At 43.0% G+C, this 26807-nt stretch overlaps 1 protein-coding gene across 2 annotated transcripts in view; it reads right to left on the bottom strand.

The window, feature by feature from the left end:
* The window catches only part of CHRNB3 (cholinergic receptor nicotinic beta 3 subunit), a 31413-nt gene extending 16739 nt beyond the window's left edge, over positions 1-14674 (bottom strand). Inside the window, exons 1-3 of one of the 2 annotated variants that reach the window (XM_047091868.1) lie at positions 14620-14674; positions 5470-5642; positions 4255-4299 (exon numbers count right to left, since the gene is read on the bottom strand). In XM_047091868.1, the coding sequence (XP_046947824.1) occupies positions 4255-4299; positions 5470-5642; positions 14620-14674 (273 nt within the window). The remainder of the gene's footprint in view (positions 1-4254; positions 4300-5469; positions 5643-14619) is intronic. The other variant, XM_047091869.1, reaches the window with a different exon arrangement.
* Between the last annotated feature and the right edge of the window lie 12133 nt (positions 14675-26807).

Here is a 26807-nt window from a genome sequence, read left to right as displayed (position 1 = left end):
CCTTTCTTAATAAAAACCCTCGAGAAAGTCGGGATAGAAGGAACATACTTAAACATCATGAAAGCCATTTATGAAAAGCCCACAGCTAATATCATTCTCAATGGGGAAAAACTGAGAGCTTTCCCCCTGAGATCAGGAACACGACAGGGATGTCCACTCTCACCGCTGTTGTTTAACATAGTGTTGGAAGTGCTAGCATCAGCAATCAGACAACAAAAGGAAATCAAAGGCATCAAAATTGGCAAAGATGAAGTCAAGCTTTCACTTTTTGCAGATGACATGATAATATACATGGAGAACCCGATAGACTCCACCAAAAGTCTGCTAGAACTGATACATGAATTCAGCAAAGTCGCAGGATACAAAATCAATGTACAGAAATCAGTTGCATTCTTATACACTAATAATGGAGCAACAGAAAGACAAATAAAGAAACTGATCCCATTCACAATTGCACCAAGAAGCATAAAATACCTAGGAATAAATCTAACCAAAGATGTAAAAGATCTGTATGCTGAAAACTATAGAAAGCTTATGAAGGAAATTGAAGAAGATATAAAGAAATGGAAAAACATTCCGTGCTCATGGATTGGAAGAATAAATATTGTCAAAATGTCAATACTACCCAAAGCTATCTACACATTCAAGCAATCCCAATCAAAATTGCACCAGCATTCTTCTCGAAGCTAGAACAAGCAATCCTAAAATTCATATGGAACCACAAAAGGCCCTGAATAGCCAAAGGAATTTTGAAGAAGAAGACCAAAGCAGGAGGCATCACAATCCCAGACTTTAGCCTCTACTACAAAGTTGTAATCATCAAGACAGCATGGTATTGGCACAAAAACAGACACAGAGACCAATGGAATAGAATAGAAACCCCAGAACTAGACCCACAAAAGTATGGCCAACTCATCTTTGACAAAGCAGGAAAGAATATCCAATGGAAAAAAGACAGCCTCTTTAACAAATGGTGCTGGGAGAACTGGACAGCAACATGCAGAAGAATGAAACTAGACCACTTTCTTACACCATTCACAAAAATAAACTCAAAATGGATAAAGGACCTGAATGTGAGACAGGAAACCATCAAAACCCTAGAGGAGAAAGCAGGAAAAGACCTCTCTGACCTCAGCCGCAGCAATTTCTTACTTGACACATCCCCCAAAGGCAAGGGAATTAAAAGCAAAAATGAACTATTGGGACCTCATGAAGATAAAAAGCTTCTGCACAGCAAAGGAAACAATCAACAAGACTAAAAGGCAACCAATGGAATAGGAAAAGATATTTGCAAATGACATATCGGACAAAGGGCTGGTATCCAAAATCTATAAAGAGCTCACCAAACTCCACACCCAAAAAACAAATAATCCAGTGAAGAAATGGGCAGAAAACATGAATAGACACTTCTCTAAAGAAGACATCCAGATGGCCAACAGGCACATGAAAAGATGCTCAACATCGCTCCTCATCAGGAAAATACAAATCAAAACCACACTCAAATATCACCTCATGCCAGTCAGAGTGGCCAAAATGAACAAATCAGGAGACTATAGAGGATGGAGAGGATGTGGAGAAACGGGAACCCTCTTGCACTGTTGGTGGGAACGCAAATTGGTGCAGCCACTCTGGAAAACAGTGTGGAGGTTCCTCAAAAAATTAAAAATAGACCTACCCTATGACCCAGCAATAGCACTGCTAGGACTTTACCCAAGGGGTACAGGAGTACTGATGTATAGGGGCACTTGTACCCCAATGTTTATAGCAGCACTGTCAACAATAGCCAAATTATGGAAAGAGCCTAAGTGTCCATCAACCGATGAATGGATAAAAAAATTGTGGTTCATATACACAATGGAGTACTACGTGGCAATGAGAAAGAATGAAATATGGCCCTTTGTAGCAATGCGGATGGAACTGGAGAGTGTGATGCTAAGTGAAATAAGCCATACAGAGAAAGACAGATACCATATGGTTTCACTCTTATGTGGATCCTGAGAAACTTAACAGAAACCCATGGGGGAGGGGAAGGAAAAAAAAAGCGGTTAGAGTGGGAGAGAGCCAAAGCATAAGGGACTCTTAAAAACTGAGAATAAACTGAGGGGTGATGGGGGGGTGGGAGGGAGGGAAGGGTAGGTGATGGGCATTGAGAGGGCATCTTTTGGGATGAGCACTGGGTGTTGTATGGAAACCAATTTGACAATAAATTTCATATATTAAAAAAATATTTATGATTTAGAAAGTTTTAAAAATAAATAAATAAATAAATAAATAAATAAATAAAATTTTTATATCCACATTACTGGCTTATTATTTTCTCCTGGATTTAAAATTCTTTTTTCATGTTTATTTATTTATTTTGAGAGAGAAAGAGAGAAGCAGAGCACAAGCAGAGGAGGGGCAGAGAGAGAGGGAGAGAGAGAAAATCCCAAGCAGGCTCCGAGCTGCCAGCACACAGCCTGGCTCAGGGCTCAAACTCACAAACCGTGAGATCATGATCTGAGCCGAAGTCAAGAGCCAGGTGCTTAACTGATTGAACCACCCAGGCGCCCCTCTTCTGGCCATTTTTTATTTGCATGTAAAATAATACACAGATTCGTTTCATAACTTGCTAACATACCTACCAGTTTAAAAATCGGAAGACTAGAGACTAGTAAAAATGGTAGTAATTCTGTAGCTCTGACTAAAGTTTTTGGGTGGGAGATATATAATGACACTAAATGAAGACAAGGGAATCTTCCTACAATCTCCACCCACTGTTCCTATAAACCATTAGCAGAACTGAACAATGTCTCCTGAACTTGAATAGGTATTTAACTTACTTTAATATAAACAAACAAAAAATATTATGTATGTATGTTAACATCAAGTGAGATATTTAGGACATCCTCACCAGGAAGATTTGAAGTCTGTGGGAGAATAAGCCATAGCTGGACATTCAGTGAAAAACGAGTAATTGCTAATAACAATAACAACAAAAAACAACCAATGAAACCAAACTTCTCACCTCCTTTCAAAGAAGTGTCAGTATTTTGTCCTTTATGTCACATGTGCAAAAGTAGGCTTTGAAGGGTAGTTATTCCCTGACAACTTTAGGTCAAGCCCCTCTGAACAGATGCTTAGGAAACAGGCTGTAATCAAGCTAAAAGCAATCATCTAAGCAGAGAGCTAAAAATAATTCAAAATGCCTTTTTTAGGGGTGCCTGGGGGGCTCAGTCGGTTAGGCCTCCGACTTTTGATCTCAGCTCAGGTCTTAATCTCATGGTCGTGAGTTCAAGCAGGGGTGAGGGAGTGCCTTGGTGGCTAAGTCTTAAGTGTCTATTTCTGCTTGGATCATGATCTCGGAGTTGTGAGATTGAGCCTCGCGTCTCCATGCTGGGTGTGGAGCCTGTTTTCTCTCTCTCTCTCTCTCTCTCTCTCTCTCTCTCTCTCTCTCTCTCCCCCCTCCTTGTGTTCCCTCTTTTGAAAACAAATGCCTTTAGGGGCACGTGGGTGGCTCAGTCAGTTAAGCGTCCGACTTCAGCTCAGGTCATGATCTTGTGGTTCATGAGTTCGAGCCCCATGTCAGGCTCTGTGCTGACAGCTCAGAGCCTGAAGCCTGCTTGGGATTCTGTGTCTCCCTCTCTCTCTGCCCCTGCCCCACTCATGCTCTGTCTCTCTCGCTCTCAAAAACAAACATTAAAAAATTAAAAACAAAAAACAAATGCCTTTTTAGTTATACCAGGAAAATATGTATTCATTATTTTGTTTCAGGCTTTACTTTGTTCTGAAATTCACTTTGTTCTGTCCTACCTGTTTTCTCTTTCTAGAAAGGGAGCGAGAGGAAACATTAGGGGAAGAGTCATCCTGTGGAGGACCAGTGGGGATGAAGGACAGTTTAAGATCCCTGGTTGCCTGCTCCAGTTGCAGTGCCCTAAACGGAGGGGGGAGGGGTGCAGGAAGCAGGGGGGTGGGGTGGGGGAACTGCACTCTGCAATCTTTCCCCACTTACTCCAAGTAGCCAGGGAGTGTGCCCAGGCCTCCGTGTCAGAGTCTGCTTGGGGCATGCTTTTGAGCCTCCAGGACCAGCTCTCCCACTCTTGCAAAAGGAAATGAAAAGTAATAGACCCTTCCTAACCATTCCCAGATATCTTACTGAGGAACCCAATATGCTGTGTAAGATAATTATTTTTCAAATATTATTTAGAGTCTTTCTAAATAGAAAAGAATGGAAATAATTAGGTTAGCAGATATCATGCTTGGATTGACAGTTACCTGTTTGAGCCACACATTTGTTGTCATCAGTTGGTTCTTTTCATCCTAAGAAAATGGCAATTAGAAAAATGTAAATTCAAATTAAGTGAAGTGTTTGAGATTTATTTTGTCAGAAAGACCTCCCTTTGCTTAAAATAAAAAATAATAATTAAAGCAAATAGCAGCTCATTTTGGTGATATTTATCCAAAATCACATAACCCAGGGGTGCCTGTGTGTCTTAGTTGGTTGAGTGTCTGACTCTTGATTTCAGCTCAGGTCATGATCCCAGGGTCGTGGGACCAAGTCCTGCATCAGGCTCTGTGCTGTGTGTGGAGTCTGCTTGGGATTCTCTCTTTTTCTCCCTCTGCCCCTCTTCCTGACTTGCTCTCTCACTCTCTCTCTCAAATAAAAAAAAATTTTTTTAATTGCATAACCCAGAAAGTATGGTAAGGCCGCAAAGTAAGAATGAATATTAGTTAAATCAGAGATCGGTTTTGCATGATTTTCTAGAAGGAATCCTTGGGCATTGAGTCAGCTGAGGTAGGTGAGTGTGCAACTGGTAGGGCAGGGGATTTAGGAAACAGGAGACGATTATTCTGGGACTTCGGGGACCACACCAGAATGACTTTGCAGAACTGGCTTAACGTTCACTGGTTTCCCAGGAACGCAATCATGTCAGAAGTGGGAGCCCAACAGGAAAACGAGCAGAGAATGTTAAGGTCTGGGTGGTGTCAGGGGAACAGGTGGAATCCTGAGGGGATTCAGGAGGGTGATGAGCCACCAGGCGCTCACGGGGGTGCTAGCAGCGTCTGCCCTCTCTCCCTGTAGACACCCCTGCCAGCCCTCACGCAGTTCGGGTGACACCGAATCAGCCCAGGGGACACTAATGAGCCCTCGGCTCAGTTCTCTCTTCTCTCCATCTCCTCTGTTCTCCCTGGGTGCTCATCCTGGTTCTCAGCAAACCCGCCAGGGACAATGTCTGTCTTAACAACTATATCCATCCCCCAGCAAAGAGGTGCACACTCATAGTGCCGCAATGAAAATTTACTCCCCAGCACTTCTCATTCCTTCCTCGGGTCATTTCACTGGCCTCTTGGGGCAGATTTTCTCTCACAGTAAGTTATTTTTAAAATTGAAATGGTAGACATGGGGAAAGAAAACAAAATAAAGTCTTAGATTCACAAACAGGTTAAGGAATGCATGTTCTTTTTAGCTTAGTGCCAAGGATTACTCACCACATCCACGAGCTGAGATATTTTCAATCCAAAATATACTTTTATGGTGTCATTAGAATTTAATACAGGACGAACCCATTTCTGATAACCTTGGAATAAGCGTCTGAGGAGGGCGTCTTCATTTTCAGCAATTGAACTGAATCCTGCAGCAGCTGTAAGATCATGAGCGAAACCTGAATTAATGGGAAAAGTATAATGGCTGGTTTAGCATCCTGTGGCCTGAACCTTCAGGTGTTCAGCAAAGGCAGCTTTGCATATACAGGGGTTCCCTAACCATTCCCCATGCCCTCAACACATGGCTGAAAGTAGATTCTATGCTTTACCCAGAGCTTTGCTCTCTCATGGGATTTTCCCACCATGAGGTCAGCACCTTGATCCCCAAACAATCACCCACAGCCACCCCCTTACCCTCGACCTCACATCTCACCTGAGATGCCACCTCCTTACAGACATGGTCTCTGCCCCTGTGCTATCGTCCACTACTGCACCCTATCTGGCTCCATCATGTCCTTACCACAATGTGTTGTATACCTGTCATCATCTGTCCTTCCCTTGAGCTCCATGATGGCAGACATGGTATCCATTTTATTTGATGATGTTTATCCAGCACCTAGACTAGTGCCAGCCCACAGCACATGCTTATTTTATATCTATGTAATGAATAATCCAATGACAGGAATATGTCAGGGCCATTTTTCATGCATTTGGCACGTATCCATTGAGCACACATATCCACTGAGCACCTACCACATCCCCTGTGCTGTTCTTTTTCCTTCCTCCTGAGGAAGTCTTCCCTTACAAAGACCTTCCCTGGTCAAGAACCAGGTTCTAACACTCCTCTCCGCCCCTACATGTCTGAGAGCCCAAGAAACACCCCAACTTCAAGCTTTGACCCTCAGGCTGAAGAAATGGTCTAGGAAAGCAGTCTAGAGATACGTTTTGTTTCTTTTCAGTGTTATGCTATCAAACATAAAACATGGCAGCTTTATTGTTGCTGTTTTTTTTTTTAAGTTTACTTATTTACTTTGAGAGAGAATGAGCATGGGAGAAGCAGAGAGCGAGGGAGAGAGAGAATCCCAAGCAGGCGCCATGCTCAGTGCAGAGCCCCACAGGGGGCTCAAACTCATGAACCATGAGATCAAAAGTTGGATGCTTAATGGACTGTGCCACCCAGGTGCTGTTATTATTGCTGTTTTAAATATAGCCCCTTTCTTCATATATCCAGTGCCCTATTAATCTCCTACAACAACTCATTCTGCACTGTATGGCTTACTGTAGGAAACCTTTTCTTCTGCTGAGTGACACATGATGGGCAATGATCATGCACCAGACACCCCGAAGTTTACCCAGTAAAACCCAAAGAGTCTTAGCAGGAAGAAGAGCAAACATTCCTAGTATGTACACGAGAACTTCACTTTACTAAGGGAGTAGCAATTCAAAATGCACCCTTCTTTAAAAAATTGAACCATAAATAACCTACAGTAGTATATTAATTTCAGGTATACAACATAATGATTCAACAATTATGTACAATACTCAGTGCTCATCATAGTAAGTGCAATTATGATTTGTCACCAAACAATGTTATTACTGTCTTATTGACTATATTCCCTATGCTGTACTTTTCATCTCTGTGACTTATTTATTTTTTATTTATTATTGTAACTGGAAGTTTGAAACCCACTCGTAATGCTCCTAGGGGTAAACAGAGGTGTCAATAAGATGGGTTACATACTCGGGCTGCTCCCACCCCTTTCTCTTATGTTCCAAAAAGTATATGAAAATGCAAATGAGTGATGGAGAGAGCTTATGTTTGTGCTTAGTTATCTGAAAAGCTAACTGTTCTCAGGGAGCCTGGGTGGCTCAGTCGGTTAAGCATTGGACTCTTGATTTCGGCTCAGGTCGTGATCTCACGTGATCTTTGTGCACAGCACAAAGCCTCTTTGGGATTCTCTCTCTCCCTCTCTCTCTGCCCCTTCCCCCCTTCCCTCCCCCTCACTCTCTCAAAATAAATAAATAAACTGGAAAAAAAAAAGCTAACTGTTCTCAAACTTTGATACTTCAGTTCTTAACAAGCAGAGCAGCACGAAGGAGCAGGTCAGCTGGGTGGCTGCCAGGACAGCACTCTGCAAAACCTTACTGGAAGTGGAGGGAAGGTAGGAGTTGAAATTCCCCAAAGCCTCCTGAGGGATGGAGTGTTCACCTGCTCAGGCTAAACTTCACGAATTCCCTACCCCACATCTGGTCTTAACTTCCTTCAAAATACATCATAACTCTGATTCTTTCCCACCATCTCCACTGGTACCACCTGAGTCACAAGTTCCATCATCTCTCTTGGATTCTTGTGCTCCTTCTTCCTGCCTTCCACTCTTGCCCCTTTTACAGTTCATTTCCTGCTCAGCAGATGGAACCAGCTCTTAAAGGCAGAAGAGGTTTATGTAAGTTCCTGCCCAAATCCTACAAATGGCTTCCCATCAAACGCAGACAGACATCTCACATCCTTGCCATGGTTTCCCAGGCTCTTGTATGACCCCTACCCTCTCCCACTCTGCCCTCACCCCTCCTCCCCAGAGCTTCAGGTCCATCTGCTCTTTCTAGAACATGCCTATAGGCTTCTGTTTGGGGAAGACTCTTGACCTGAAGAGGAATCCATGCTCATTCCTTCATTTTGTCCCATCTTTGCTCAAATGTCATCTCCTTGAAAGGTCCTTCTGGGTTACACAATCTAAAATCCCTCCTCACACTTTATCCCCTTAATGATGCTTTATCTTGCATGGGAGCACTGGAACATATTATATGTTTCTTTGTCTATTGTCTGCCCCATTGGAAAATGCCAGCTTCATGAAACCTTTCTTACTTCTGTCTCCCAGCTCCATGGGGCCTGGCACATCATGGCTGCTGAGCACACCCTTGTGCAGCAACATAGGAGCTACTTTGCTGAGTGGTGTTTGGAGAATTTGGGCCAGAGCTGAATTTATCTGGAGGGGAGAGAAGCAGGGAGGTCACAGCTGTCCTCCCTCTGCCTCCCCTGGCAGGAGATATTGTTGGGTGGGCACCATGACAGTGACTGCTGGTTCCCTGCTCAACAGCCACTTACCCTTTCTTTTTCAGTAACGGATGCTATGTTTATTCAGAATTGAATGGTGCCAGCTTAAAACGTTCCCTTCTCAGGCCCCTTACAGCTAGGGATGGCCATACGACACATACATGCCACTTAAATCCAAACAGAAGCCACAGGGTGAAGTTTGTAGGAAATACTGTTGAAGAGGATGGACTTGGTCCAATATGCACATTTCACCTTTCATCTTTCACCCTTTGCTCCCTTTTCTTCCTGCCTAGAGGTAGAACATGGCATCTAGGGATCTGGCCACCCAGGTATCTCACAAGCCTGATGAAAGCTACACACATAAGATGGCAGACTAGAAGGGCAGACAGAGCGCGGGACCCTGATAGCACTATAGGACCATCAACCAGCCCAGGACCGCTCGCCTCCAAATTTCTTGGTGTGTGAGAAAAATAATCTTCCCTTTTGGATAGGCTCATAAGATAGGCCTTTTGGATAGGCCATTGTTACACGAATCTGAGTGTAGTCCTAGTGGCCAAGAACCCAACGGCACTGCCCTTCCCCAAAAGCCCTTGTGTCCCAGTTCAGCCCAGTGAGAACAATTTACTTAAGACACCACCTCACAACGGATGGAGACACTCCAGGAAGGGTGAGAACAACTGAATAACGTCTGAACCAACACACACACACACACACACACACACACGGACTTCTTAGCTTGGACAACTCTAAGCCATTATAATTCTGAGAACAGAAATTGTACTTTTGAACTCCCTTTCCTGGAAGGAAAATCTTACTGTCAGTTTGCAGGGAGGTAGACTTACACATTATGACCTTGACAATCCCCAGCTCTTGCCACCCTCAAAGCTGTACCCTCTGTGAGAATGATTAGATCCTGCTCTTTGTCGGGATCTAAAGGGAAATAAATAAGCAGATTTGCTCTTTCAGGGACCTTCGTATGTTTTGACCCATGTTGCCAATGTCAGGGGGTGAGCTGTTGTCTGAATCAAGGCACAAAAAGCATAAATCTGTACTGGCCGTTATGGACTAAATACTTGTGTGCCTTCAAATTCCTGTGTTCAAGTCCTAACCCCCAATGTGACTATATTTGGAGACAGAGCCTATAAGGAGGTATCTAAGGCTAAATGAAGTCATCAGTGTGGGGCCCTAAATCAATAGGACTGGTGTCCTTATAAGAAGCGAAAGAGACATGAGAGCGCTCTCTCTCCCCATGCAAGCACGAGGAAAAGCCAGGTAAAGACACTGCCAGAAGACAGCTATTTACAAGCCAGGAAGAGAATTCTCACAGAGACCATTTTTGCTGACACCTTGATCATGGACTTCTAGGCTCCAGAACCGTGAGAAAATAAATTGCTGTTCAGCCACACAGTCTGTGGTATTTTGTTATGGCAGACTGAGCTGACTAGACCCAAACAGATCTTACCAAAAAAAAAAAAAAAAAAAAAAAAAAAAAAAGCCAAAGTTTTAATGCTTTCTGCCTAAATCTTCAACCTTCCTGAACTTCCCCAAACAAAAGTTGAGGTCATTGATGTTACTGAAGCAGATGTAGACGATAGCTCTGGAAATTTTCTAGTTTGTCCTTGCAAAATAGAACATTATAACGAAAGGAAATTGTTTCCACTGTTGATTCTTTGAGACTAGCGACTCAAGAAATACTTTGTGATATTTGGGGAAAGAACAAATGAAGGAGTTAACGCACAAAAGCTCCAATGGCACTTTCTGTGCACAGAGGGAGGAGGAGGCAGAGTGACCCCAGCTCACTGATCTAGGGGATGTAGAATCTCAGATGTTCTCAGGATTTCTAGGACCAGGGGTATCTGTTTTAAGGAATATCTGGATCCCTGAAAATCTGTGTGTAAACCAGTTTTGTAAATGGACTTGTATTTTAAATAAATTAGACAAGATCAATATTCTAAGATACATCTCAGCAATGCACTGACAAGTCAACAAACCGCTCTTGGAAGCTGAGTGACTCCCTGAATGAGTGCTTGCATTTCCCAAAGCCCGCTTTATGAAGGAGGGATGGGAGAACATTTGTATTCATAAATAATACCAGCACTAAATAAGAAGGACAAGTGAAATGATGACGAAGTGAAGACAATGGAGCTAGAAAGGACTTTGAAGATGTTCTAAGTCCCTCATTCTACAGATGAAGATCCTGGGGTGCCAAGAGGGGCAGTGACTTACTCAGGGTCAACCTAGTTAATGAGTGCCAGATGTGTTCATGTCTTTGAACATAAATTTGTTGTTATTGCTTTTTTTTTGTTACTGTGTTGTTGTTAGCATTGTATTTACCAAAATACTTTACTTTAAAGCGATCTATTGCCAGGAAGAATGATATTCTAAAACCAGGTCGCAGATAATATTTGTTTGATGGTGTAGACAGACACTCAATGTTGGTGATGGTATTCCATAATCCAACTCAATCTCCCTCTACTGCAGTTGGGACCTGGCAGCTGGCTTGGCCCTGGTGTCCCTTGAATGGGCACTGAGGTCACTCTCCTTAGAGATGGACACCCAATGCTTTATAGTGGGAGCAATCCTGCTTCAGACTTGACCATGGTCCCCTCCCTTTCTTTGCATTAAGTCTTGCTTTGCACCCCTTACACACACACACACACACACACACACACACACACACACAGACTCATACTCAAACACACACACTTAGTCTAATGCACATCTTCAGAAGATGTGTGCTGCCTGTTACAGCTTGTCACCATTTCTTTTGGTAAAAAGGAATTTCATTGCTCCCTTAAATCCCGATTCTCGCCCTTTATTTTTCTCCTCTCCCTATTTAATCTTTGTCTCATTTTCTTTGTCAAAATATTTCTCTTGGGACGATGTAAGCAACTCTGCAGGTGGAAGGCAAGAAGAGGGAGAGCACATGCAAGTGATCAGACAGGTGGGGAGCTCTCTGCCTGATTCCAGTAATTTCCTCCATGTGGAACTCAGGCTGGGAAAGTGCTCTAGGAGGGCACTCTGCTCTTGGCTCTGGACACGGAGTCTCTTGCCAAACTCGTCACTCGTTAGAACAAGAATCCAACAAATATTTATTTAACATTGAGAGCCACTGGACTCAGATTTAGATATATGAGTTTTGGTCTTGTTTCCAAACCAGGCAATCTTCATTAAGCAAGGCATTTAACTTCTCCCAATAACAATAAAATGGTGGATGATTGGTAAGCCCCTACCAACTCACACATGCTTTATGTCCATGAAACACCCATAAAATATGACCTATTAATGCCCAATATTTACTATTCTGAAGACACAAAAAAGAGCCAATGTTTAAGATGTGCCATTGATTGGAGGACATTGTTCCTGGCTGCCATTTACTGCAACAGAAGAGGCATCTGGGTAAAGATAACTGAAGCTATGAAGGGATTAGACAGGACTCACTACCCATGAGGAGGTTAGGGCTCTCTCAACCCCTGTAAGTGGAATCATGAGAGATTTGGATGAGGTACCCAGTTCCAACTTGAGGCAAAGAAATTTTCTTTGAAACTTATAACTTGACCTTCTGGCCTCTTTATTCTTCTTGACCACGTTTCTTTTCCTTTCTTCAGGCTCTCAGACTTTCTGGTCTCTCCTCACCCAATTATCAAAACCCACGTTCTGGGACATCTGGGTGGCTCAGTCAGTTGAGCGTCCAACTCTTGATTTCAGCTCAGGTCATGATCTCATGGTTCATGAGATCAAGCCCTGCATCGGGCTGTCTGCTGTCAGTGCTGAGCCCACTTTGGATCCTCTGTTTCCTTCGCTCTATGCCCCTGCCTCACTCATGCTTTCTCTCTCTCTCTCTCAAAAATCAACATAAAAAAAAAAAAAACACTGTCTGCAAAGATTTGACAAGTTCATGCACGCTGAGGTATAAATAACTGATAAGACTTAATCAGTGAAAATTCACATGCTTATTTATGGTTTTATTGAAGACAACATCATTGTTTATCCTTAGCTAAGAGAGTAAAAAAGTTATTAAGACTTTTAAACCTTAGCAAATATGGTTGGGAGAGACACATTTTTTTTGTTTTGACACTTTTTGGTATATTTTGGTTTTGTCCTTCTATTGTCACCAGCCTGTCCAAAAAAATCATACCACAAATAGGCTGGCTTCTGCTGTCAACACATACAGCTCACCCTCAGGGTGAAATCAAATAATAAATATTGAATGGATTCTTGCTAGCGTGAGAATTTATTAAAATGATTTTGTTTTTCCCCCTCTCTCATATCCCATGCTGGAATCATTCCTAGGATACAGGGCACCCTCAGTAAATATTTATTGAATGAATAAACACATGTCACCATGTGGTAAGAATGATGGGAAGATGAGTAAGAGACAGTCCCCTGTTTCTGGGAGCAGACACAAACCCACAAAGCATGAATTTGCAACAGAAGAGATGTCACATGCCCATACACAATTATTCTTTCCACCAAATCCAGAAATATAAAAATGAGGGGTTGCCCCTTGTGATTTGGAAAAGGTAGTTTTGTGTAACAAAAAGAAGCCATTTCCTTTGCAATGAAAAGTAAAGTTACAAAACTTAAGGAAAGGTGCTACTGATCTGAAAATAGAAATAGATGCCAATGGATCTTGAAATATCCACAAATGTGAGAGTTACTACAAGTTATTACATAGATTGATTATAGATCTGTGACAGACATCTACAGCACAGTATAAATTCCCAAACTCTTGCAGCCTACGCAATGGAGAATGAGTACCAGTCTCCCCTCTAATTCCAGTTTTCTTATGTAACCATCATTGTGTGAGGAAGAGGATCATAGATGAACTAAGAGGGTTTATGCCAACTCTCCCCACTTACCAGTGAGCGACTTCCCTAGGGAAAGAATGGTAAGAACCCATTCTTTCACAGTAAATAGGATAGTGCATTAAAGCAGAAAAAACATCAGACACATGTGTATTAATTGTATGCTAAAACACACAGAAGTTGATGATTATTTTTACGACTGACCAACTGCATTTCAGACTTCGCAGGAACCAAATTTAGTGATATTTGAAAGTGGGTGTGATGCCCTCTGCACTTAAAAACTACTGGTTTTGAGTCCCCAGTATGAGGAAAGGCTACATTTTTAAAGATATGATAATGTTCAGGTATGTTCGTGCCTAGATTTGCAATCTAGGATTTATTCAATCTAGGATTTATTTCAGGACTTGGGCAGATCTCAGTGCCTCTGGCTCTCCATCTGAAAATAGCAGTAGTCAAGCATGGCAAAAATACTAGCGAGAAATGAATACAAATTGCTAATGGGGCAACAGTGTGTTCTTGCCATCTGGCTCCTGGCTCTAAATGGTTTCCGCTGCAATGGGAAAAGATTTGTGTTCTGAAGTTACATAAAAAGGGAACTGATTCCCAAACCCAGATAACTGGCAGGTGCAAATGACCATCTCCCCTAAACTTTTCAGTTATTTTCTTCCTCTTTCCATTTCTCTTCTGTCTGTCTGTCTGTCTCTCCCTCTCTCCTTTTACGTGCCCTTTTCCTTTATTAAGAATTCCCCTACTTTCAGGTAGATAGTAGTCACAGAAAACTCACACATGTTCATAGACATTTGATGCATACTTTTGCTTCATTGTGATATACAAACATACTAAATATATCTACACACAAATTAAACTTTGTAGATAGGTCTACAGGATAGATGGGATAAAATATACACACAGATATAGTGATTATTAGTAGATATGATATAAAAATGTTGATGTAGTAAATTGCTGTGCCAAATATTTTAACAATTCTGAGTAGCATTCAGGGCATTGGGTAACATTTTTCCTGCTTTTATATCTTCCAACCAAGTTCATGATTCAAAAGCAAAAGCACAGTAAAAGACAACAGCGTAAACATTATGGAATTCATAGGTGTGATGATTTCTTTAGCAATATACAGATTTCCTAGAATTACTCATTGGAGCCACATTTTAAAAGTTATCCTAAGATACCTATACATTACATTTTATCATCCTAACATTATGAATACCGTATTTCCACCTCCCTGGCTTAAATAGTTTTGCGGTGATGAAGTTTTAATTTACTCTAACTTGAGCTTACCTGAGGGAATGACACCAAGGACAATGAGCAGCAGGATGAAGGCTGGCAGCATCATGATGTCAGGCTAGGAAAGATAATTTCTTCCTTTATAACAATATAGCATTTCCATCAGAAAGGGAGGTTTTGAAAAGAAAATGCAGTAGTTCAAAATCCGAAGTGGAACCCGAGGGGGAGACACCTGAAGTGGGAATAAGACCGTCTCACACCATCTCACGTCAGTGCGATGGTTCTTAAACTACACTTCATTGATTTCCAGTGAGCTGTCAGAGCGTGTAAGTCTAAAACGTATCTCTGGGTCCTAACTCCTGACTTATTAATCTGCTCTCTCACAAGGAGATGCAGGGCAAAAGGGAAAGGATGAGGCTGGACCACTTCTGAATGTTCTGTGGTATTTTGCTCACGGTTGGAGATCTGAGCAAAGGAGAAAAACTACGTTTTATCACATGCGTCGCGGAAGTTAGTGAGAAGTTTCTCATACATATATATTATTCCTCTATTGTCTCTTTATTTTGGACTTGGAGCTTAGGAATAATGACTATGAGGGGGTTAAGAGGTATAAAATTCCAGTTATAAGTCACAGGGAGGTAATGTACAGCATGGTGACTATAGTTTGTAATACTATTGCATATTTGAGAGTTGCTAGAAGAGTAGATCTTAGAAGTTCTCATCACAAGAAAAAAGATACGTAACTATGTGTGCTGATGGATGGCAACTAGCCTTATTGTGACCACTTGCAATATGTCCAAATATCGACACCTGAAACTGATATAATGTTGGATGTCTATTATACCTCAATTGACAAAAAAGAATAATGAATATATCCTGTGCCTCTCATGACTAATGTGTTCTAATGTCAGAGGATCCTCTGACATTCCCTTGGGCCCACCAGATCCACCTTATCTTCTACAGGAGAGAGTGTGGTCGGAGCTTGGTCTGGTTGTTTCCCTAATGGGACTTGGAGGCTGATAATGCCACTCTTTCTTTGATTCACCTTCTTCACAGTAGATCAGATTTTCATCTAGTTCAGTGGTGTCCACACCCAGAGGACCCCTCATAAATTCAAATCTAATGAATGGACAACTGTAAGTTAGGGCTGGATACAGGAGAGGGCCAGGTGGGAGCAGGTACCTGGATGGGGACCAGGTGATGGAGTCCCAGGCTCCAGGGCACTGAGGAACTCCACTTGGGCAATACCGAGTCCATCTTTGGCCCTCCATCTTGTTTTTGCCTCTGGGAACAGGTGGCAACATGTTAGATAACTAGTAAAGAGCCCTTCTGGGCACAGCTGACACCGTCTTAGGTAACTAGTAGAGGGTCCCTCTGGGGCACAGCTGGAGCTATATTAGATAACTATTAGCCCCTGTGGCGGGCTGGTGTGCCACCTGAGATAACTACCCTGTGGCCACACCACCGTGCCCCTCACTCCATAAAATCTGGGGATTAAGGTCTGGATGGCTGCACAGAATAGGAGTGGAGATAGCTTCGTAGTGCCCTGGATGGTTGGTCCATTCGCTCTCCTGATTGCCCTTGCCAGTAAGCTACACTGAAGAAAAAACTGTGCAAACGGTATGGCGTGGCTTGCTTCAGTTTTCAGTACGAAAGTGCCTCTCAGTCTGTAGGATACATTACTGACCGTCCTCCACTTTTAAACACTGATTTCATCCAATTAAAAATTTTCTTGATGTTCTCTTACTAAGCCCCCACTATGTGCCATCAGCAATTATCAAACCCCAGGCCCTGCTCAGTAATATGTAATCAAAACAGCCCTGGCTGAGGAGGTAGGACTCTGCTCCTCTCTGAGAACCCCTGAGGACGAGGCTCTGTTCTTTTGTTCCTGTATCTCCACTTTCTCTCCAGTGCCTATCACGGGAAATGCTTGAGAGTGTTGTTTGGAAGAAAGGAGGAAGAAGGAAGCAATCAGACATTGATTTCCTTTGCATCTGATTTCCTATGCATTGTGTTCCAGGTCTGCTGTGAATTTACAACTGTCTCGGGTGTAAATTAGCCACTAACCCAGAGGTGCAGGAAGTGTCACCTTTCTTTATTTCAATGAATCAAATAAAATGAAGCTTGCCCTTCCACTGAGCAGGCAGAAAAAATCAGTCTCAGTCATTACAGGAGCTCCCTCCTCTCATCTAGGGTAGCGAAAGAAATGGGAAGGCTTATGTGGTCCCCAAAATACAGGGCGGGCCCTGCAGACTCTAGTCATCTGGACCACGGCAGGTGGGTCGGTGGCTGGCCCACATGGTCCTCTGGAAGTGGCAGTTGTGCCCCCCTCGGCTCGGTTCTGCCAGAACCGGAGGTCTGGGTGATAGAACGCCCCCTTTCTGAGCCTCCACACGGCCACTGCCACCTGAGGACGGCCGCCTCCGTCGGTGCCACCATGGCAGCGTGGTCCTGGCTGCTGCAGGGATAGCCAGCCTCTGGCCCCTTCTGCAGTTTTTTGCAAAGTTCTCACCCTTCTCCCCTACAGCTTCCCCTGTACTCATCTTGTCTCCCTCCCACTCTAGAAACCTCAAATAGTCTTCTCAGTGAGTTTAGACTTTTAGTGAAAGCGGACATCAAATAAACAGGAAGAGAAGTTGTCTTTATGCAGCTTCTGCTGTGAGTCCCTGGAAACATAAGGAGCCCTGGAAAATATAGGAAAGAAACACACAAAGAACAAAACACAAATCCTTATCTCAAAAAATCATCCCATTTTGAACATGTGTGCATGTTCCCTCACCTGTCCTATAACCAGCAATAAACATGAGCTGACAGCTGCCTAGGCTTTGGTGTTGGGTCTATCAAATCAGAAATAATCAGAGGTCTGGGATGCCTGGGTGGCTCAGTCAGGTAAGCGTCTGACTCTAGGTTTCAGCTTAGGTCATGAGTTCACGATTCGTGAGTTCAAGCCCCACATCAGACTCTGCACTGATGGTGTAGAGCCTGCTTGGGATTCTCTCTGTCCCTCTCTCTCTGCCCTTCCCCTGCTTGTGCTCTCTCACTCAAAATAAATAAATAACTTCAGAAAAATTACTTAAAAAAAAAAAGAAATAATCAGAGGTCTCCATTATCAACAGAGGACAAGTTTACATTCTAGGACCCCAAGCAAAACCTCTGCTCCTCCATCACTGACCCAATGTGCAACCTGTGAAGAGTAAGCTGGCTCATTGTGAGGCTCTGGAATGCTCTCCAGACCACTTCCATAGGACATGTACACACGGCAGTCACAAAAACAAAACTAAAGGTGAGAGAAAGCAGATTGCTTTCAACTGAAGATTTGAAAAGTTACAATCAGTATTTATTAATTTATTTATTTAGATTTTTTTTTTTAAAGATTTTATTTCTTTAGAGGCATCTGGGTGGCTCAGATGGTTAAGCATCAGATTTCAGCTCAGGTCATGATCTCACAGTTCGTGAGTTCAAGCCCCGTGTCTGGCTCTGTGCTGACAGCTCAGGGTCTGAGGCCTGCTTCAGATTCTGTGTCTCCCTCTCTTTCTGTTCCTTCCCTGCTCACGCTCTCTCTCTCTCAAAAATAAACATTTTTTAAAAATTTAAAAATAAAATATATTAAAAAAAATGTTATTTCTTTAAGTAATCTCTACAACTTGCAACCTTGAGATCAAGCGTTGCATCATGCTCTACCAACTGAGCCAGCCAAGCACCACTGATCAGCATTTTTAAAAGTTTATTTATTTATTTATTTATTTATTATTTATTTATTGAGAGAGAGAGAGAATTCTTTGGGTTTGAAACGTATTAACTCAAAAGGCCTGGAGAGAGAGCACTTTAATACAAAAGGGTTGACTGCTTTCCTTCCACTGCTCTCTTGTGTGTGACATCCTCCCAATAGGCATCGCTCTCAGAGATTTGAAGTTCATGGCTTTTAAATACATGTTAAATTATTTCCTGAGATCCAGCCTTGAGCAAGGGGCTCCTGGAAAGGCTTTGCATTTCTCCAGCGTTGGTGTTAACAGCGAATAGGACCCAGAGAAAGGACTTGCGACAATGGACATGCGGTACAGGACTTGGGGGCCCCCTGGTGGACTGTAGATCATACTGCAGTCTTAAGTCAACAGTCTCCGTTTTCAAAGGTTGTACGCTTTAGATGCTATTCGTTCCTTAAATTTTAAATTAAAAAAATAAACTAAAATAAACACAGGCTGCCCAAATCCAAAACTACGCATCAGAAGGCAATGGGTGTTGGTCTAACAGCTCCACGCATCCTCAGACAGCTCCCAGCAAGTTGGGGCAAGCCCCCTGGAGTAGCTGCAGACTCCAGGCCTGGAAGGAGTTGATGCCCGCCACTGCGCGGGAACCAGGCTTGGGAAAGCTGGGAGCGCCCACCGCCGGGAACGTTGGCGGTCACTGTGGGAAGGACGGCTTGCATGGAGAAACCACCGCTACGCTTACCACACACGTCAGGGGTTCCCAAATCGGTCTGTGCTTTCCCAATCATTTGGGGGAACTTCTGAGAAACACACATTCCTGGATGCTTTCCCCAGGAATTCTGGATCCGTGGGTCTAGAATGCGGCCCACATGGTTTTGAAGAGAAGCCAGGTTTACTGCCACAGACCACGGACTGGCATTGTCCTCCAAGTTAAGCTGCCACAAGGACCGGGAGGAAACACTTGATGACAGTGGGACAAACCACAAGAAACCATCAGGCAGGGAGGAGGGCTGGGGGGGGGGGGCAGCTCCAGGAGACCCCAGGGTCTCGCATCCCCAGGAGGACTGCCACCTGTAGGGAGGGAGGGGGACTGCTCCTGTTCTGTTGCAAAGAGGATTAGAGAAGACAGTATGGGCGACACAAACTTCCACACTTTACCAAGTGGTCAGAACAAAAGGCAGGAAGTCTTTACAGGGTAAAGAAAGAAGACCAAGGAGGAGACAAAAGGAAATATTTTATTTGGGGTAAGGGGGCGGGCAGGGCTGACTGGTGTCAAGCAGAGGATTTGCAGGGACCCCAAAGTCATTTAGGTCTCCTCTTGCTGCTGTGGCTCCCTGGCGGGAGCGGCTCCATCTTGAACCTAGAAATTTACTTCAACACTTGTAATTTCATTCTCCACTCGTTCCTTTTCTGAGACTTTACTGTGTCCTGTTGGCAAGATGCCTTTTTCCTTCACCATAGTCATGTCACCACCACCTTTTTTTCACCACTTTTTCCTGGTCAGGAGAACCGTCCAGCCGTTCCTGGTCAGACTGGCCAGGCCTGAGGTTTGGGTTTCTGACCCTAACCTTTGCGAGGCATTTTATTTCATCCTGGACTCATCTTCAGCAGGGGCGCTGGTTTCGTGCTAGACAGCAAGTAGTCAGGCGGCCTGGCTTTCCCGGCCTAGGAGGGTTTACGACACAGCCTGCTGTGGCTCTAGCTTGTTCTACAAAAGTAGTTCAATTAAGGGAGCTCCGCGTTAGCCTCTCCTGGTGGGACGCTGGTCAGGCAGGCCGCTGCCAGACTGGGCTTCTGCTTGCACGTGAGCGATCCTGTGTGCCCACCACATCTGCCGGAAGCGGAAGTGAGAGCGCGCTGGGGTCAAATGGTTGAGGCCAAATCTGTAAACGGGAGGAACGGGGATCCCCGGGGAAGGAATCCGGGCTGAATCTGAATCCCTCAGGAGTCAGAGGGACTTAGGAACAGAGCAGGTGGTAGAGAAGACAGTTGGAAGGGAGCAGGAAAAGAGTCTTGGATTTCAACCGTGAGTGTGCCCAGCTGGAAGCTCAAAGGTCTGTTTTATTGAGGGCCAGACAGGTGGTATGTGTGTTGTCCTAATTAGCATGGTTGGGCAGGGGCTTGGTTGCAAGTAATTAATCTTTAATTATCTATAAAAGGATGGTGGTGTGTGGGAAGAACACTAGCCTCAGAGTCAGGAACCCTGAGTTTCGCCCCTAATTAATTGAGTGACCTTGGATAAATAACTTTTACTGGCGTTAGATTCCTCATCTGGCCAGTAAAAAAGCTGGATTAGATCAGGTCTCATTGTTCCCTTGGGGAACTTTTAAAAGATATTGATGCCTGGGTATTGCACCCAGAGATACTGATTTTATTTCTTAAATTATTTATTTATTTATTTATTTATTTAAAAATTTTTTTAAATGTTTTAATTTATTTTTGAGAGTGAGAGCGTGAGCAGGGCAGGGACAGAGAGAGACGGAGTGGAAGATCTGAAGTGGGCTCTGTGCTGAAAGCAGAAAGCCCGATGTGGGGCTTGAACTCACAAACTGTGAGATCATGACCTGAGCCAATGTCGGTTGCTCAACCAACTGAGCCACCCAGATGCCCCAAAGATTTTATTTTTTAAGTAATCTCTACACCCAACGTGGGCTTGAACTCACAATCCCTAGATGGAGAGTCTCATGCTCCGCTGAGCCATCCAGACACCCTTGAGATGCTGATTTTAATTGGTCTATTGTGAAGCCCAGCAATCATATATTTTTTAAGCTCTCCAGGTAATTCTACTCTGTAGCCAGAGTGTCAAACTCTGAATCCTTTATTTATTTATTTATTAAAAAAAATTTTTTTTAATGCTTATTTATTCTTGAGACAGAGACAGAGTGTGAACAGGGGAGGGGCAGAGAGAGAGGGAGTCACAGAATCCGAAACAGGCTCCAGGCTCTGAGCTGTCAGCACAGAGCCCGACACAGGGCTTGAACCCACGAACTGTGAGATCATGACCTGAGCCGAAGTCGGACGCCCAACCGACTGAGCCACCCAGGTGCCCCAAACTCTGAATCCTTTAAATTTGAAAAATCTATGAGTCTGTGTTATAACTAGGGTGACCAACCATCTGATTTGCCCAGGACTGTCCCAGCTTTAAAACTGAAAGTCTCCTGTCCCAGAATATCCCTCAGGGTTGAGCCATGTTCCACATCATTCCCCCCCACCGACATCAGTACAAAAAGGAAGTAGAAGGGTATGCTTGCAACTCTGTGTGAGTGTGTGTGTGTGTGTGTGTGTGTGTATGTTGTGTGTGTCTTTACCAGGCCAGCTAGTAAGCTTTATGACTCTACCATTCACCTGCTACATAATTGCCATGTGTACAGTTAAGTACACATTTGGGTAAAACCTACCTTGTGTGGATTTCTAAAGATTATAGGTCAACCATTCTGGCTATTTCCTGTTCTCCAACCCAATGCTTTAAGAAAGCATGCTTTTATTTTTTTCTTTCTCACTCTAGTAAAACAAAATAAAATTAAGAGCAGAACAGTTGTTTTTTTTTAATATTTATTTTTGAGAGAGAGATAGAGAGACAGAGACAAAGAAATAGATTGGGCAGAGAGAGGGAGACACAGAATCCAAAGCAGGATCCAGGCTCTGAGCTGTCAGCCCAGAGCCCAATGTGGGGCTTGAACTCACCAACCACCAGATCATGACCTGAGGCCAAAATCAGAAACTTAACTGACTGAGCCACCCAGGAGCCCCAAGAGCAGAACAGTTTTAAGAAAACATCCATTCATCCAACAGGTATCCATTCAACCTTTACCTACTGATACCTCTCTCTCTCCACTCTGTATCCAATCCCCCACAAAGTCATATTTTCTCTGTCTTCAAAACATATCTCTTCTGTCTCCACTTCAATTACCTTAGTGCTGTGGTTTTTAGATTTGAGGGGCATTTGAATCACCTGGTAGGATTGATAAAACTGTAATTCCAGAGCCCAGAGTTTCTGATTCAGGAGGTCTGAGGTGGGACCGAATGTACACATTTCCAACAAGGTCCCAGGTTACCCACCGCATTCCACGGCGATGCATGGAGATCAGCAGGGTGGGATGTTGGACTCCAGGAGAAGAATGTGACTCTTGGGCTATGGGCTTTTTTTTTTAATGTTTATTTTTATTATTTTTGAGAGACAGTGAGAGAGAGAGAGAGAGAGAGAGCATGAGCAGGGAAGGAACAGAGACACCGATTCTGAAGCAGGCTCCAGTCTCTGAGCTGTCAGCACAGAGCCCAATATGGGGCTTGAACTCACGAACCATGAGATTATGACCTGAGCTGGAGTTGGATGCTTAACCAACTGAGCCACACAGCTCCCCCCCCAAATCATAACCATTTTTTTAAAATTTTTTTTTCCAACGTTTATTTATTTTTAAGACAGAGAGAGACAGAGCATGAACGGGGGAGGGGCAGAGAGAGAGGGAGACACAGAATCGGAAGCAGGCTCCAGGCTCTGAGCCATCAGCCCAGAGCCCGACGCGGGGCTCGAACTCACGGACCGCGAGATCGTGACCTGGCTGAAGTCGGACGCTTAACCGACTGCGCCACCCAGGCGCCCCCTTTTTTTTTTTTTTTAATTTTTTTTTTCCAACGTTTATTTATTTTTAAGACAGAGAGAGACAGAGCATGAACGGGGGAGGGGCAGAGAGAGAGGGAGACACAGAATCGGATTCATAACCATTTTTAAGCATACAGTTTGGTAGTGTTAAGTACATTGACATTGTTATGCAACCATCGCCACCATCCATCCCCAGAACTCTTTTAATCTTGCAAAATTGAAATTCTATACCCATTAAACAATAACCCCCATTGTCCCCTCCTCCCAGCCCCTGGCAACCAAGCATTCTACTTTCTGTCTCTGAATCTGATTATTCTAGGGACTTAACATAGGTGGAAGCATACTCCTATATTTGTATTTGTCTTCATGACTAGCTTATTTCACTTAACACAGTGTTCTCAGGGTTCATCTATGTTGTAACATGTGTCAGAATTTCCTTCCTTTTTAAGGCTGTGTGATATTCCAGTGTGTGTGTGTGTGTGTGTGTGTGTGTGTCATTTTGTTTACCCATTCATCTATTGATGGCCACTTGAGTTGCTTCCACCTTTTGTGAATAATGTTGCTGTGAACGTGGGTGTACAAATATCTCTTTGAATCTCAGCTTTCAATTATTTTGGGCATATACCCAGAAGTGGAAATCCTGGATCATATGGTAATTCTACTTTTTATTTTTTGTTTTTTTGAAGAAACATCATACTGTTTTCCATAGTTGTGCCATTTTACATTCCCACTTGCAGTGCACAAAGGTTCTACTTTCTCTGCATCCTCACCATTTGTTATTTTCTGTTTGTTTGGGTTTTGATAGTAGCCATGCTGGGCTGTGGAGCTTCTAAACTTCATGATTATGAAAATTTATGAGATTGCAGTTTTTAAAACTCTTTAATGGGAACTTTATGGAGGAGAGAAGATGAATATTTCTTTGAAACAGAAATCTTCTGACCTATGTTTTGATGATATTTCATCTACTCCCTTTACCTTCACTCTTCTTTCTTATTTTTTTTTCTTTTATTCTCCTCTGTCTCTATGCATTCCTCATTGGCTCTTATCCAATCCCCCATCTTATGGAACAGTCATCTTACCCACGTGGCAAGCTGTTTCCCTCTCAAAACTACAGGAATCTCTTTTTGAGCCAAAAGTCAGAATGAACTAAATTCTCAGTCAGGTTTTTTTTTTTTTTTAAGTTTATTGATTTTGTATTTTGAGAGAGAGAGAGAGAGAGAGAGCAATGGAGGGGCAGAGAGAAAGAGATAAGCATGGAGCCTGAAACAGGGTTCAATCCCATGAACCGTGAGATCATGACCCAAGTTGAAATCAAGAGTTGGACACTTAACTGACTGAGGCACCCAGGTGCCCCTTGATCAGGTTTTAAACAGTAGAAGTTTGGGTGAGTTCTTGGGTGCTTCTTAAAACACACCCATCTTTTTCCAAATGACAGCAATTGTACTTTGGTTTATTAAAGGAGTAAAAATGCATGATAATATGGGCATTCAAGGTGTTACTTTTTTTCCTTGCAGCTGTTGACAACAATTTATCATTTGATTCTAGTTCAGAGACACAGACATTAGAATTGCTTGCCCTTTGCATTGAGCAAGAAGAAAGTAAGATGTGCATATCAGAAAAACAAAAATGGCAGCTCACAGAAACAAAAACTGAGGTTGTTCTTCCTCCTCATGATTAATATATTTTTTATTTTTTGTGAGTTGTGGATTTTGGAAATATGCAGAGGACCCAACTGACCACTGAGAATGAGACTGAGATGTTTGTCCCTACAGATCTAGAAGTAGAGCTCACAACATTGGAGGAAAGGGTCTGCCTGGAGGAGCCACATCAGTAGGCTTTCAAGAGATGAGGAGACCAGACCAGAGAGACCTCCTCCCACAACTCCCATATTTGTTGGCCCCCAGGAGTGATATAACAAACATTCAAATAATTGGAATTTGAGGGTCATGGAATGAATTCTCAATTTCCATATGCCATCTACTGACATAATTATATGTATGTTTATATATATATTATATATACATAATAATATTAAATATATATTTATGCACTGCTGATTAAATACCAATATAGGTGTTAAAAAGATAATATTATCCATTGAATATAGGCTCTAGCAAGTTGCTCTAGACAAATGTAACCATGATAGAACAATCAATCTTCCATGCTTAGAAGATTATCCTCTTAGACTAAACAGCCTCATAAGTGACACTCATGAAGGAGGAAAGACACCATGTCCCAGGGATACCAGCCAAATCACCTTGGAGATGAGCGGGGAATCATGTCACAGACAGGTCGTCCTTAAATGTGAACATTGTTTATGTCGGCACAGTCCCTCTCGGTCATGACAAAGGCATGTAGGTTTACAGAGAGTAAAGCAGGAAAATGTCTGGCTTATCCAACAATGTGAAGACCCTGTTTAAGCATTGCTGCTATTCAGACTTCAGTATTCAGAATGAATCAAAAAGAATCTTTTGAAAACTGGTTTTGGGGTCATCATTTGTGTGTAATACACAAAAATGGTAAGATAGGATCCTGTCTTTGATGAAGATTACAGTCTGTAATTGCCAGCACTTTCTTGTTACAATGGACAAAGCTCCAAATCACATTTGCTTAGAATAAAAAGCTGGAGGGGCACTTAATGGAGTCATTCTAGGGGAGTTTATGCAGTCAAATGAGGATGTAAATGTACAGGCTCAGGAAGGCTGGGAACCAGGACTCTGAGCACCATGAAGACCAGAACTAGGGACTCAAAGTCACCAGGGATTCCTTCATCTGGGTAGTGTTTTAGTATGTCCTGGTGTAGATGGGTTTCTCCACATGGCACCTGGTACATCCAGCAGCACATAAGCCTTTCACCTAGTCCCTGACCACAGAGGTAAGGGAGCTTTTCTCTCAACTTTGAAAATGTCAAAAAAGCTCTTTCCTCCCTTTTTCTATGTTGCCATAATGGGGCTCATGAATGGTGGATGCTCTCAAGAGCATTGACAGTGCTGAAGAAAGGTAAATGCCAGGTTGTTATTGGGCCATGCTCCAAGGTCATCGTCAAGTTTCTAGCTGTGATGATGAAACATGGTTACGTTGGCAAATTTGAAATCATTGATGATCGCAGGGCTAGGGAAGTCATTGGGGATGATCGCAGGGCTAGGGAATCTCACACGCAGGTTAAACAGGTATGGAGTGGTGGCCCCGGATTTGATATATGACTCAAAGATCTATCGAGGTGGCAGAGTGATCTGCTCCCATCCCACCGGTTTGGTTTCATTGTGCTAGTGGCCTTAGAAGGGATCATGGACCGTCGGGAGGTGGGACAACAATGCACAGGAGGGAAAATCCTGGGATTCTTTTTTCTAGGGATGTGGTACGTATGTGAAAATAAAATGCCTCAATGGAAAAAAAAATAAAAGGTGGGAATGCAAACTGATGCAGCCACTCTGGAAAACAATATGGAGGTTCCTCAGAAAACTAAAAATAGAACTACCCTACGACCCAGCAATTGCACTACTAGACACTTATCCACGGATACAGGTGTGTTGTTTCAAAGGGACACATGCACCCCAATGTTTATAGCAGCACTATCAACAATAGCCAAAGTATGGAAAGAGCCCAAATGTCTATCGATCGATGAGTGGATAAAGAAGATGTGGTGTGTGTGTGTGTGTATATACATATATGTATATACACACACACACATATACATACAATGGAGTATTGGCAATCAAAAAGAATGAAATCTTGTCATTTGCAACCACGTGGATGGAACTGGTTGGTATTATGTTAAGTGAAATTAGTCAGAGAAAGACAAAAATCATAGGACTTCACTCATATGAAGTCTTTAAGAGACAAAACAGGTGAATATAAGGGAAAGGAAACAAAAATAATATAAAAACAGCGAGGGGGACAAAACATAAGAGACTCTTAAATATGGAGAACAAACT

This window comes from Lynx rufus, unplaced genomic scaffold, assembly GCF_022079265.1.
Source record: "Lynx rufus isolate CCGP_SWC_20201006 ecotype Redwood Valley unplaced genomic scaffold, mLynRuf1.p SCAF_3, whole genome shotgun sequence".
Taxonomy (NCBI): Eukaryota; Metazoa; Chordata; class Mammalia; order Carnivora; family Felidae; genus Lynx; species Lynx rufus.
This window is presented reverse-complemented; position numbering and strand designations above follow the sequence as displayed.